Below are 15,145 nucleotides of genomic sequence, written 5' to 3' on the forward strand. Positions count from 1 at the left end.
GATCACATGAAATATGTTATATTCTGTCGTTATATACAATAATCTCGAATAGAAAATGTTTATGATTTTACAATTTATCGAAGGTGAATGCATATTACTAAAGAGAATGACTTATTTTATGTGATTTACTTAACTATTTAATAGACGAATTAGAAGACACACGTAAAAAGAATTTTAAAATCTAAATAGAAATATCTAATCGGAACACTCTATTAGGAATTTAAGTATTCAATTAAAAGAAATAGTGTAGCATGGTTAAGAGGCTAATTATGTGTTGGGCCAATACATATTACCTAAAAAAAAATATAAATAACATAAATATCAATTCTTTTGAAGTAATTACGCTCTCTCCCATTTTTTTAATTACTTTATTCTCTCTTCCTATTAATATACATAATATAGCCAACATATACATATAATTTTGTTATATGTTGGGATTTTTGTAATATGTTTAGGGAGTTGGAATTTTTTGTAATATTAGAAATATAAGTTGTGTATTTGTGTAATTTTTAGAAAAAATAATGTAAAATTGACTACCGAATGTAATGGGGTGTTTGCTCATGATATTTCTTTGCTTTTTTTTGAGATTGTAATTTCGAAAAATACATTGATCATAAAAATTTGGATCTTTTGAAAATTTAGAATACACCAAATGACTATTTTCACTTTTCACTTCAAATTACTCGAAAGAAAAGCTCAAAATAACTCTAATTTGCATTAATTTTCAAATAAATTTTCAATTTTTAAATTTTTGAATATTATTTTTAACGTTAAAAACAAAACCACTTTTCTTGTTCGCTCACAATTTTTATGACCAAACGCCCCCAAATATATTGCTACATACATTCACTTTTGAGAGGCCCACTCTGTTGGGCCTCTTTTTTTGGCCCAATATGTGTTGCCACTTTTTGTTTTCATCCTAAAGAACCTTTATTTAATTATTAAGGTTACACCTGTCCCTATCCTCATTTTCCTAATCAAGATCAGCTCTCACTAGGGTTTTTTATATATACTTCCCTCCCCCACCCAGACACGCAACTTCACATTTTCAAAACTGGACCAAATTTAGCTGTGTCAGGTAACTTCATATCATTTTAATCTTGTTATTACTTTCATTTCTCGTATTAATTCGTATTTTTCATAGCATATTTGTCTAATTTCGTTGATTTTTTTTGCTGTTAGTTTAATTCCTTGTAACTTAGAATTTCTATTTTGGGGTTAATGAAAGAGCTAAAATTACTTTTGTCCCAATTTCCTTTGTGAAAGATTTTTTTATTTAGTGGAAACGATGAGAATCTAGGGTTTTCACCGAGGGATTCGAAATAGGAAGAGGTAAACACATGAAGAAATTAAGGGGATTTTTTATCTTAATAAATAGTGTACTTTTTCACCGAACCCGTGTTAAGATCTCTTAATTTTTGTCCGGGATGAGCTGTTTCTTTAGACCCACAGTTCTTTGTTGATTTTCCGATGATTTAGACTGTAAGTATATCGATATGTATTTTCGACAACTCAATAGTTAATTATTTTCTTTCAACTTTGATGAACTGGGTTGTGCAAGAGTGAATTGTGTGTTACAAGAATTGTTGGAAGTTTGGTTTGATTGAATTTTATGATGTTACCTTTGAAAGAATTATGGGCAAAGTTTCTTTCTTCCCAAATGTTAGTGAAGCTTTATCTTGATTTCTCAAAATTGGTAGCCTTTTGGTGTTTGTTTTAATTTATGTGGTTTTAATCCATTCAGTGGAGTTCCGGTAGATGTTTGCGTTTTCCTCATTGTGTTTAACGCTATTGATTGATTGGACTAAATGTTTCAAGTCCAGTCTATTGTTTTAAGCTCTTCTTTTCATGGCTGGTTATGAGCATTTAGAAAGGAGGAGCTGGTTAAGAAACTACAAAACAAAGAGAAATGTCCTTTAGTGTTTAAGGCCTTTTTCTTTGTTACGTGGTGCAGTTAAGTTGTTTTATACTCCCAAAAGATAAGAAGATTCGTGGATTGTGGTCAATAGGAAAAGCTGACCAGTGCCACTAGTTATCAAGTAATGTTAAAATAAATAAAAGATGTTCTAACAAATAATTAGATTTGAAGAATTCCGGTGTTTTGTCTTTTTTCCTTTGCTGCGTTTCTCTTTATATTAGAAATATGCAATGCTGATAACTAATTTAAGAAGATTTCACAATATGTACATCTCATATGGGACGATACAGCTGTCCGCTCGAACTCTTTTTGTATTAGTCTCTAAGCTATTTCCAAATTCCAACATTTTAATGTCCGCCTTATTGTGGTCAGTTTAGAGTAGAAAAAAGAGAATGAACAATATCTCACGCAGATTCTTGGTTGGATTTGGATGCAATGCCACCTGTTACTTGTTCCCTCCCTATGAGTTTAATCTACATTAAGGTTCCAGTAGTAGTTGGTTGTCATCTGTTGGACTTGCGTTAATGAAATTATTGGTAGATGTATGATTCATAGAGCTTATACACGTTATTGGTAGATGTATGATTCATAGAGCTTATACACATCGTTAACAGAGCGATCTTCTTGCACCTGTCTTTTTTTCTCAATTTTTTGTATGTCCACACCTTTTACCTCTAACAGCTACGTGGTTGTGTTGACTTTCTGTGTACAATATGCCGTCAATGTCTAGGAATCTCTTTAGTAGGATAGTGAGGGCAAGCTTGTATTTATTTGAAATAAGTACCTATGCCTTGTCTAGTTTGTTTTATATTGAGCATTGTTCTATTTTGAGCCGGGGGTCTTTCGGAAACAGCCTCTCTATCTCATTTCTGAGGTAGTGAGTGGTATGGACTAAGTACACTTACCCTCCCCAGACTCCACTTGGTGGGAATATACTGGGTATGTTGTTGTTGTATTTCATTGGTTGTGTGAATCCTGTGACTTTCCTCCAATGGCTTGGTGGCAGATCTTTTTTTCAACAAAATAAAATAAAATCAAGTTTGTTTGGGAACTGATATTTTCTATGCAATTTCTGCAGAGATAAAATATCCATATCTTTTTTGAGAATTCTTCAAGTGTCTTTCTTCATTTTCCGATGGGAGACGCGGAGAATTCTCTTCAACCATCGAAGAAAAGGGCGGCTGTAAAGGAATTATCACGAGACAATCCTGGTCTAGATGATGATGAAACTGCTGAACAAGAGACAGGGTCTTTCCAGAAAGCAAGTGAGGAGGTGATGGCAAGTAGAAGAATTGTTAAAGTTCGTCGTAGTCAAACTACTACTTCTACGACTACACCTTCAGCTAATCCTTTTGCAGCGATCCGCTTGGTCCCACCCACCGAGTCCAGTGTCTCATCTGCTGTGATCACAAGTGAAGGTGAGAGTGAGATAACAAGTTCAGGTAAACCAGAAGCAAAAAATGACGTTGCTGAGGAAAATAGAAAGGAAACAAGTGATGTGAATAAGGAAGAGAAGAAGGAACCCGATCAAGTTTCTAAGGCATCAGAAGGTAATGTTGATGAATCTAATGTTGTCAAGGAGAATGTTGAAACTGCTAAAGAGCCTGACAAACCTGAATCTGTTGAAAAGAAGGTGGCAGATGATGAGAAAACCCAGGTTGAAACCAAGGAAGGCACAGTAGTTGAGAAGAGCGAAAATGACAGTAAGACGGATGTGGAAGTCGAGAAAACAGAGAATGAACAACAAAATGATGCGGGTGGTGATAAAAGTGAGAAGGGTACAGAAACTGGTTCGTTCAGCTCATTTCAACAACTCTCAAGTACCCAAAACGCTTTCACAGGATTTGCAGGGACTGGATTCTCCGGCACTACGTTCTCCTTCGGAGCTATTTCAAAAGAGGGATCTCCTCTAGGTTTTGGTTCCGAATCAGGTGCTGGTTCTCTTTTTGGAGCAAAAAGTGACCAGTCACCTTTTGGACTTAATCTTCCCACTAATGGAAACACTTCTCTATTTGGAAACTCAGGGTCATCCATTGTGAGCAAGGGTGAGGGTAGTGGATTTCCTTCCAAAGAAGAGGTTACTGTCGAAACAGGGGAAGAGAACGAAAAGCCAGTATTCACAGCTGATTCTGTGCTGTTTGAATATCTTGATGGGGGGTGGAAAGAGCGGGGAAAGGGAGAACTAAAGGTCAATGTTTCTACAACTGGGGCAGGAAAAAGTAGACTTATTATGAGGAGCAAAGGAAATTACAGATTGATCTTGAATGCCAGCCTTTATCCAGAAATGAAGCTCGCTAATATGGACAAAAGAGGGATCACTTTTGCTTGCTTGAATAGTGCTGGTGATGGAAAAGGAGGACTATCTACATTTGCTCTGAAGTTCAAGGATGCCTCTACCGTCGAAGAGTTTCGAGCTGCTGTAGTGGAACATAAAGGTACTACATCTGGTTCTTTGAAGACACCTGAAAACTCTCCTGAAGCTTTAGATGACCCTGCAGTATAGATGAATAGACTTTTCGTCATGGAATGTGCCGTACTATATTCGTTTAGCTGCAGAGAAGAGCAGGAAGGAAGAGAGAATATTTTGTCAAGAGATAAAAGAGACTTGTAATCCCACATACTGAGTTGATCATATCCATTACAGTGCGCTTGTTGTAGACTTTGTCCGAGCAACTTTTAATTAATTTCCTCTCTTTCTGAGATGTTGAAGAATTGCTGTTCAATATTTTTAGGTTGATGAGCTCCTCCTAAGCTCCCTGTTAGCGGCAAGGACACGCAACACATGATGTGTAGCTCGGTGCACCGTGCACCTAACATGTTCAAACCCATCTTAGTTGAGAAGAGTAGAGGGGCGAATCCATACTTGTGAGAGTCATCGAGAAAGATGAGTTGCTACTTGCTAGGAACATTATGCCGTCAATGAAGTGGATGAGAGCAGGTTCTGTTAAATTCGACACTCCAAAACACTGTGTGACCGGTTGGACAGAATTTGAATTAAACTTGGGAGGGAGTTATTGAAGTTGAATTCGGTTGTGTTTAGATAGTGATTAGTATAAGAATCAGGCCTGTCTACTTGATCCTATAACAGAAGATTTTCTCATCAAGTAATAATCAAAGAAAATTTAGTACTCCATAGGGATTGTAATCTTCCTTTCTTCACGTGCAATCATGAGCTCTTCACGGGCATATATAGATATGCAGTTTTCTTCATTTGATCCTATTTCGTTAAAATTTAGTTGCACCACCCAATTATCACAGATTATAAGATGGACTAGTCCTCCGAAAGGAAAAAAGTTGGTGAGAAAATATTGTACTCATTGCTCACCCAGCAGAGGGTGGGGATTTTTGTAGGTCCTGGTAACCCCTACTTATAATCAGCTGGTAAATACTTGAATATTTACATTAAATAAGTTCAATTTACCATGATTAAGTAATCTTAATAAGGTCAAAATATGATGTATTTATTGATTTGACGTAAACAGGTGATGCTAATAATTTTTTACCTTATGAGCCCTATCCACGGGCATGCGGAAACAACAATTCAATAAAGAATACTGATAAATGATTACACGTGATAGATTGTCGCCACAACCGGCATAAGCAAACTCACATTCATTCAATCTAAGAAAAGCAGATAAATCAATAGTTATAACTTTATATCAATAGTTATTGAAGTGAACATAAGAAACCCCATATTCTTATGGGAAGCTGTTACTAGGGTAAGAACACAACCATATTCTACTGCAAATTGATTTTTCATCCTTAACTTGAAAAAAGATGGGAGGAGAAAAACAAGAAAGGGGAACGAGAGAAAATCAAAAGGATGCTCATGAAACCCAACAAAATGAAAGATAGCACACAGTAATGCCACTTCAATGTTAAGGTGACTAGTAGCTCTTGGTGCAGTTTCGTGAGCAGGATCCAACACAATCTTCCATCTTTTCACCATCTGAGGACACAAAAAACGAATAGATTAAGCTTTAATGCATAAAAAAAGAAATGACTAATAAAAATAAGCCGGAGAAAGAATTGTTTCCCTTAACATCTATCAACTACGATAAAGATACTAGGTGATTTCTTTTCATCCGTATCTATTTAGGCCTTGTTGTATCTGAGTTACTCAGATATTCCGTGGAATTAGCGCAGAATTTTTCATAGATAATATTAGATCAAGATGAGGTTAACCAATATTCTTAACATACTTGGGACCAACACATATAATTGTTATTGCAAAATAGAGAACATATGACTGACAGAGAGGAGCAAAAACTTACTCGGTTGATGTTTTTTGCTGACAGTGGAGCAGGTAGAGAAGGCACAGCCCAATTTGCAGAACTTAAGGTTGCTACTGTCTGTCTTGTTGTGGATACTATTGGTAGAAACAGAACCAGAACCAGAATCTGAATTGAAGATGCACTGTTTCAAGCATTTGGTAGTGCATTTGCATACTGTCTCAGAAGGATCAATCATGCAGAAGATAAAGCATCTAGTATAACAGTCACTGAAGGCAGCACTTGACTGCCCTACAAACATTCCCAAAACCATTAAGGTTATAACAAGTGCCCTTAACTTCATTGACTCCATCTTCAAATGTTTCAACTATAACTTTTGGCCTATGCAAAACTTGGAAGGCTTATGGGAGTACTCAACAACTAGTGGCTACATATATATAATGAGCAATGAGACAAAAGAATACATGCTTTTAGGCTGTGATTAAAAATAAACACACTATCTTTTATACACCGACAATGTAAATAAAATTTTATAATATCAGATCATCTGAGAGACAAATAATCATAAAAAATGAGATTAGCTGCCTAAAAATTTAAATATGCACCCAAAGAGTGTGGTTTACTGATCAATGAGGTGGATTGAAAATCATCAAGTCTCAAGTTCAAATTTTAAAGGAGACGAAAACGCTAGGTGACTTTTCTTCATTTGTCCAGACCTTGACAAATACATTAATCCAATACATGTGCTGATGGAAGGTAGAAATATCATATGAAATTAATACAAATACAAACAAGTTAACCCGAACACTATGATAAAAAAAAAAGTTGGCTGAAAATTAAAACATGTTATCAGTTGGTAAATAAAAAATTGATCCGTTTATAATCCTCCACTAGTTGGATTACTGAATCACACAAGATTCACAATTGGATCCTATTACACGAATAGTGTAAGGGACACATGATGTTATAAGTTATAGTGTAGGGGACACGTGATGTTATAAGTTATAACTAACTTGCTATAACAAAATTTAAATTAAATGCAATGAAAATTTGGTGCCTATTGAAATTGGAATTACATGTGATTGTTTTTTTTGTCTTTGCCTATGGCACCAAAAGAGAAAGTACTTTGGTTAAAGCTAATATTCTTTTTCTTCTCGATATCAAATAGGAGAAAAGGTGTTAAAAACTAGAGAATTTTTTTATTTTAACCCACTTTCAAAACTTATTTTGATTTATAGACATTAAATTTTTTTTTGATTTATTTTTTAAGTTTAGGTCTTGAAAAAAGTAAAAAGTGGGTCAAGGTTGTGGGGTCATGAGTTCTTTTAACATTTTTAAAACTTGAAAAAAAAAATATAATTTTTTAAAAACTACCACATGGTCCCTTCTATATTTTTTCATTTTCAAAATATTTACATTAAAACCATTTAATATTTTTAACTACACATTTCTCTCTTCTCAAAACCTTCCTTCTCCCGTTCTTCTTCCTATTTTTTCGAACAAAACAATTAGGTTGATTCTTGCTTCCTCGGGCGAAATTTTTAAATTTCTCTTGCTCAAGTAAGTGTAATTTTCTTCCCCAATCAGTTCTAGATCCATTTTAGTAATTTTTTTCGATGACGCTTTGTGTTGGGGTTCTTCGATTTTGACAAAATGCATTGTCCTTCGTTGAATTAGTCAAAATTTAAGTGTTTTTAGTTAATATTGTTGATTTCGCATATTTAATCGGGTTTTGCTTTGGATAATGATTGGAATTTTTTTTAATTTTTGTAGTTATGTTGCCTTTGATTTTGAATTTTTTGTACTGAATTGGACCCATTTTAATTGTGTTTTTGTTGTTGTGAATTGCATTGTCAATGTTGGAACTTGAATTGCATGTTTGATGTGAGGCGTTTTTTTTGTTTTTGTTAATAGACCAGTGGTCGATAGATCGACCACTGCAGATTTATTTTTGTTGTATTTGTTCATTTTTTTAATAGATCAATGGTCGATAAATCGACCACTACAATTTTTTTTTGCTATAGATTATAAATGGTGAGAAGAGTTCATAGAGCGGTTAAAAGGCCTGCTTCCACTGCTTCTACCAGCAGGAAGCGAAAATCCAAAGAAGTTTTGAAAACTTTCAAGAGAAAAAAATCCGTAGTCGATGAATCGGAGTCAAAAATCGAATCAAGAATCCTTGCCGATATTTTTGAATATGACGAAAGTAGTGCACACGAGAGTGAGGATGCTGAGGATAACGAAGGTAAACGAGAAGGGGAAAGTAAAGAAGAAAGTGAAAGTGATAACGGGGGCGGTGATGATAGGAGAGATAGCGGAGACGGGGAGGAGGATCCCCTATCTTTGCCAATTTGTGCAAGAGATATCTTCGTTGAGTCGTACGGCCTAACAACCTGGATGGATGATCTTGCCTCTTTTCCTGCAAAGATTTTTGTGAGAGCAAGAATGGTCGTGTATCAAGAGTTTAGACGGGTTCTTGTTGAACAAAAGTTGTATTGTGATTTTAAGAAGACATGTTTCGGACACTTGAGACATATTTCGAAACATTTTAAGTTTAATGGACAGATGGTTTATTATATGTTGCTGCGACGTATAAAAAGTCAAAAAAACTACATGAAATTTGGTTTTGCGTGAACGGTAAGCCAGTTTATTTAGACGTAAAGGAATTTGCTTTGATTATGGGACTGAATTGTTTAGCATATCCCCGTGAATAAAAAATGAACAAAGTCCTTCAAAATGGAGAAAGCTTTCATTTTAAGGTGACGAAGAACAAGAGCATTACTGCTGCAAAGTTGATTAGTCTGATGAAAGGTAATAGGATGAATAATCAACAAAAGTTGAAGTGTGCTTTGGTTTGGTTTGTGCACGCGATGCTGCTGGCAAAGGACCCATCAAAGAAAGTGGATTCGTACCACATCAAGATGGCGGCTGATTTAGAATTCTTTGGGGGTATCCATGGGAAAAAGAGTCCTTTGAGCTGACCTTGAGCTATCTGAAAAAGAAGACTGATCTGACCAAGCAGAAAGAAGCTTTTGTCAAGAGGAATAATGCATTGTACGCGTTATTTGGCTTTCCATGGGCATTTATGATACTTATAATCAACCAACCTATTGATTTATTATAGACTCCTACATATTTATTGAGTAATACATAGACACTATAGACTTACTTGTGCTTCTATTGATTGCAGGTTTGGATATATGAGGCCTTTCCTCATCTGGAAAGGTACACCGGCAAGTCGTTGGATTCTCCCCGCCCATTTCTCGTCTTCTTCTATGGCACACGTCGAAGTGCTACAACATAATGAAAGGCGACCCGTTTAAGTACAAAGAAAATAACACAAAGGTAAAAGTATACTTATTATGATATTAGTGAATGTCTTGTAATTTATTTTATTTTTTTGTAGATTGTGCACCCGTACCTTACCCTACTGTCCGTGAGATGGAGCAGAGATACATGAAAACTTTTAAGTCATACACGGATAAAGTTAAGGATACGTCCATCGATGCGTTGAAGGCACAGCTAAAAGGCGTTATTGTCCTGACTTCATCAGCGGAGGTCGCGGACGAAGACGAAGATTTGGGTGGCCACTATTATGTTCCAAGTCCTCCACGCGCTTGTGATCATGCTGGTTCAAGTGGACGCAAAACCTCACCAGACGCTTCTAATGACGATGACTTGCGCGAGCGCATTGCCTTGCTCGAGAAAAGTCTATTGGATATTGCTTCTTTTATTAGAGATGAGAGGCTGCGTATAATCAAGAAGAAGAAGAAGAAGCAACAAGAAGAAGGTAAATAAATTTATTTTTTGCTCTTCCAATTTAATTTTGTTGCATATGTTTAGTAATCCTTTCAAAATAATATAGTGCACCTCGACAACCCCCTCTTAGCCGGCATCAAGTAAACCTCGAAGAACTTGCAGTCTCAGTGACGGACATGGCTGTAGCAGATGAAAAAAGTGAAGAAAAGAAGAAAGAAGAAGAAATGAAAGAGGAGAATGCAACAGATAAAAAAAATAAGAAGAAAAAGAAATAGATGACAAAATGACAGCTGAAGCAGAAGAAGAAAATGAGGAGAAGACAAAAGAAGATGGTGAAAAGAAATCAGAAGAAAAAGAAGACAAAAATGAGAAGGCAGTTGAAGAAGAATCAGTGGTCGAACAGGAGGTTGAAAACATTGAAGCAGAAAAGAAATCAGCAGAAGAAGAAGAGAAGAAAAATGAGAAGAAAGAAGTTGAAGAAGAGGAGAAGAAACAGGAAGAAAAAGAAGTGGATGTGATGGGCATTGTTGCAGAACTCAATCAAGAAAACAAATAGTTTTGTGCATTTGGAACAAACAACTTTCTTAATGATTTATTTTTTTTAGTGATTTGTTCTTTAGTGACAATTGAATTACATATATTTCACCTGTTTTTTTAGTGATTTGTTCTTTACTGATGAAATAATGTTCAGTTATTCCATTGTCTCGTTAGATTAAAAAGTTGGTTGCATTGCAGTACCAGTTCAGCTGTTGTCCTAATTTATAGTGGTTGGTTGGAAACATAATAGAAGTTGTTCTCTATATTTTATAGACTTAACATACTATCGATTGAGTAAATCATATATTTACTTACCGGAACTATCATGGTTTATAGAGATCGATGATAAAAGACGTAGACATAATTCTCTATTAATTATAGATTACACCCAGGATTGATTTAAGAAATCTTACGTCTATTTATTCAATTTTCTATATCCCTATTACACCAGAAAGCCAACAACAATAATAAACTATACAATACATTTTTTAGGCCTTTCTTTTTTTTCTCAACCAAAATTAGCCTTTGCTTTACTTGATCCCTCTCTATTTCGACTTCTTTTAGCAATCCTTTCAAGTAATTCTTTTGATCTTCGGCTTCTTGTAGCAATGTCATGAGTAGATCTCTATTTTCTTCGGATTCCCGAAGCCTTTGGAATATATAAAACTTGGAAGCGCCTCGAAAATTTGGTGTCGATGGACTGCTCGTTGGTGAGTCTTCGTCAAGCCACTTAAAAAAAGAGCATCCATCATTAATTTTTCCAACCACACAGTTAAAGAATTTTCGGCCTGGATTTGGATCAGTGCATGACGTCCTAAAAACAGCTGGATTGCCACAATGACATATGTAGGACACTTTTGCATTTGATTTTTGGGATGCTTGAGACATGATAGTTATTAACTAAAATTAAATATAAAAAATGAGAGTGTTAACACAAAAATAGCCTTCCTTTTATAGAAGAAAAAAGTGAGATATTATCATTGGGTGTTGATTTGACCTGTACTTTTTTACCGTTGTAAAAATCTGACATTTTTATTTTTTTTACTGCTGATCTTGTTTCATAGACCTTATTTATAATCGATGCCTTCTCAGGATTTTCGTAAATGCTTAACCGAATAGATAGACAGTCTAGCATATACTAAGAGCTAATTCCTTAATAACCGCACTAAACTATGCTACATATTCATAGACCATAACTAGCACATATTTTGAGAAAGAACTTTTAATCAATAAAATAATAGATAATTGAATTTTATGCAATTAAAAGATCTTGAACAAGTCATGTGACCGTATGAGAGTCCACGTAAATTGAATAAGGTGATCAATGATGTGTGAGGATGGGTCAGGGGCGGAACTATATGGTTTTTTAGGGTGCTCCGGCACCCAATAAACTCGACGCGCAATACGTATAATTACATAGAAAATACATAAAAATAGATGTAAAAGATATAAAAGCACCCACTAAAATAAAAGTTGGTTGGGTGCATTGGCATTTAGATTGATCTTAGGGTTCTCCGTTGGAAAAAACATCCCGGATTTGAACCTCGTTGAGACAATTTTTTACTTTTTTTCAGCTTTTTAATTTTTTAAGCACCCACAATCCTTAAATCCTGGGTCCGCCACTGGGATGGGTAGTGCATGAACAACAAACATGCTTCGGCAATGTTTACCCAAAGCACAAGTATGTTGTGGATAAGTCATTTGTTCAACCACAGCTCATCACCTCACATGTTGTTTCACCATTTTCAATTTATGTGGGCTCTCATACGATCACATGACTTGCTTAGGCTCATTCGATTGCATAAAATTCAATTATTGATTATTCTATTAATTAATTAATCCTTCTCAAAATATGTGCTAGTTATGGTCTATGAATACCTAGCACAGTCTATTTGTTTATTTGTGGAACTATTTATGAGTCTATGCAAGACTATATCAGGTCGAGGACAAAACTAAGTATAGTCTAGCATAGATTTTGTACAACTTCATTAATACATGCACTAGACTATGACACATATTTATAGACCTTGACTAGCACATATTTGAAAAAGAATTATTTAATTAATAAAATAATAAATAATTATAATTTATGCAACCGAGTGAGCCTAAACAAATCATGTGATCATATGAGAGTCTACATAAATTGAAAGTGGTGAAACAAGATGTGAGGTGATGAGTTGTGGTTGAACAACCAACCTCCTTAGGGCAATATTTACCAAAGTACTAGTATGTTGTGAGTAATTCATTTGTTCATCCACTACCCATCCTCACACATCATTGATCACCTTATCCAATTTACGTGGACTCTCATACTATCACATGACTTGTTCAAGCCCCTCTAATTGCATAAAATCTAATTATTTATTATTTTATTGATTAATTATTTCTTTTATTTTCCAAATATGCTACTAAAAGTAATAAACCAATACTGTAAAGAATTGACGAGGCTTACAGCCTATGAAATTTACTGAACACAATCGATGGAGAGGTATTGTTTAATGAATCGAATATGTATTAGTTCGATCATTGACCTTGATATAAGTGTCGAATAAACTTCATCGACTTTTTATTTAATTTTGTATAAATTAACATAATCACGGATAGACCAGATTAGTTTTTCATTGACGTATATGAATTAATTTTACATTTGATTTTTTTTTCGTTCTTCTTCTACCTTGATCTCATGCAAAAATTCTAAAAAGAAAAAAAATATAAAATTACTGTGGCAAAAAATGCAGGAAACAACAATTAAACTAGAAATGAGAATTAATCAACAATTACATTCACATCTCACAACCCTTTGATTCATCTTCTAACATAAGAAATTAATTTTCCAAAACTTACAGTGGAGACAAATGCAGGAAACAAAAATTAATATTTCATTAATTCACAACTGTTTGATGCGTGTTGTAACAGAGAAAATCGCAAAAAAATTCAGAAGAGTCTAAAATTACAGAAATTTAAAGGGAGGCAGATATAGGAAAAATCAAAATATTTAATTCATTCATTCTTCATTGCAATGGTAGACCTATATTTACAGCAAAACCTAAACAAAAACTGCAAAATAAAGAAGCTTTCATCTAACATAAACCTAACCATGAAAGCTTCCCATTGCAATGACATTAGAAAAAAACATAAATACTTAAAACAAAGGGGATGGTGGGGGTGATCATCTCCTGCGGATCCATGTTGAGCCGCTCCACAATAGCCCGTAAAAAATGAGCAATCCACCGGAGTTCGCGGTGGACATGCTCTCGGTCCTGCCCCAGTCCATAGTCGTAGTTACGGTTGGTCCTCCTTCTGGGTCTCAAAGGAATGCCTGACATTTTTTAACTAAATCTGATTTTGAGTTGATGAAGATGAATTTTGGGTGGAGTAAATGGGTGTTTATATAGACCAAAACAGAACCCTTTGGTCTTCCCACCCTTTAGTTGGTAGACGTATGAATGGTGAAAATCGAAGAGAGGTAGCGTATACCCAATCGACGCTACGTATGATTGGATGTGCCGCAGCTTTTTTGAGGTGTAATTAATGCTCAACTGTTCACATCTGTCCCTTTGAATATTTAGGATTTTTAATAGATTGTATATGAGATCAATTATATACCATGTATTCAATAAAGAATAAAAGAAATAGACCGGACACATAATATATGCAATACTGTAAAAGGATCGATAATAGATGAAGAGTTAAGTCGATAAATCTTGCATTAATCAGGCAACTGAAGGGTAAAATACATACACTGCCATGACTTACAAAAACAAAAATTCATACAAGACTAACTACAATTTGTTGTTGTTACAAATGGTTCTCTTGTGCCCGGGTGTCTTGCACAATGAACACTTGTTCCTCCTCTTTGACTTGAAAGTCTCGCCCATTCCCTTAACGCGTTTTCTTTTCTTCCTTCCGGGCTTGGTGACCACAAGTGATGGAATAATGTTCACGTCTAGCAATTCTTGTGGCACGTGCCATTCGGACTCCAAAGGGACAACATTAATTGATTTTGAATACGCAAGGAGATACTCTTCCACTTTATACAGGGGAAAAGAGTAATCATAAACTCTCAAACTATAATCATCACCGTGCTTCGATCGTAAAACGGCCATCGCATGATCGCATGGTATTTTCACCAGGTCAAACTTCCTGCACGAACAAGACCTTTCCAGTAGGTCAACTTTGGCCGTAGAGCCCCTTCCAAACATAGTGTATTGCCTTTCGTCCCCATTTATGTTCTCTACATAGAATGAGTCTCCCTCGCTCATATTATCTCTTAAAATCTTTTCGACGGCGGGAACAAATTTGTTATCCTTATATTTGAGGACGTAGGCACGCCTCTCCCTAAATATTTCACCAAACCTCTTGGCAATCGAATTGAATATGGATGTCACGAGGTACTCCCTTTCGATAATCAACATAGCATTCACTGACTCGGCAATATTTGTGGTTATCACGTCAAACCTATTGCCGGGGAAATATGCCCTGCTCCATTTTTCAAAACCAAATCATGCTCGAGGAAAAAGGCTGCCTCGGGACAGTAGTTCTTGAATTCGACAAAATGGTCGCTAAACTCCTCCGGAGAATATGCCTTTGCGAATAGATAGAGGTTTTCTCCGCAGTGGTAATTTACCCAGAGATTTTCACCTAGGTACCTCATGCAGTACCCGTGATGGGCATGGTTGTACGCCTTCGCGATGTCGTT

General features: G+C 35.5%; 3 protein-coding genes across 3 annotated transcripts; 1 reads left to right on the forward strand and 2 right to left on the reverse strand.

The window, feature by feature from the left end:
* The first annotated feature begins 922 nt into the window (after nucleotides 1-922).
* Nucleotides 923-4,630, forward strand: LOC107861862 (nuclear pore complex protein NUP50A). The gene is made up of 2 exons (XM_016707238.2): nucleotides 923-1,078; nucleotides 2,997-4,630. Exon 2 carries the CDS (start codon nucleotides 3,054-3,056, stop codon nucleotides 4,419-4,421), a length of 1,368 nt encoding a protein of 455 aa, XP_016562724.1. The 5' UTR covers nucleotides 923-1,078; nucleotides 2,997-3,053; the 3' UTR covers nucleotides 4,422-4,630.
* Nucleotides 4,631-5,553: 923 nt separating this feature from the next.
* LOC107865821 (thionin-like protein 2) lies at nucleotides 5,554-6,600 on the reverse strand. The gene is made up of 2 exons (XM_016712015.2): nucleotides 6,193-6,600; nucleotides 5,554-5,867 (listed from the first exon to the last, which is right to left on the reverse strand). Exons 1-2 carry the CDS (start codon nucleotides 6,500-6,502, stop codon nucleotides 5,806-5,808), a joined length of 372 nt encoding a protein of 123 aa, XP_016567501.1. The 5' UTR covers nucleotides 6,503-6,600; the 3' UTR covers nucleotides 5,554-5,805.
* A 7,628-nt stretch (nucleotides 6,601-14,228) lies between these two features.
* LOC107864726 lies at nucleotides 14,229-14,861 on the reverse strand. The gene has a single exon (XM_016711159.2). The coding sequence runs from the start codon at nucleotides 14,859-14,861 to the stop codon at nucleotides 14,229-14,231; it is 633 nt and encodes a 210-aa protein (XP_016566645.2).
* Between the last annotated feature and the right edge of the window lie 284 nt (nucleotides 14,862-15,145).

Source organism: Capsicum annuum, chromosome 3, assembly GCF_002878395.1.
Source record: "Capsicum annuum cultivar UCD-10X-F1 chromosome 3, UCD10Xv1.1, whole genome shotgun sequence".
Lineage (NCBI taxonomy): Eukaryota > Viridiplantae > Streptophyta > Magnoliopsida > Solanales > Solanaceae > Capsicum > Capsicum annuum.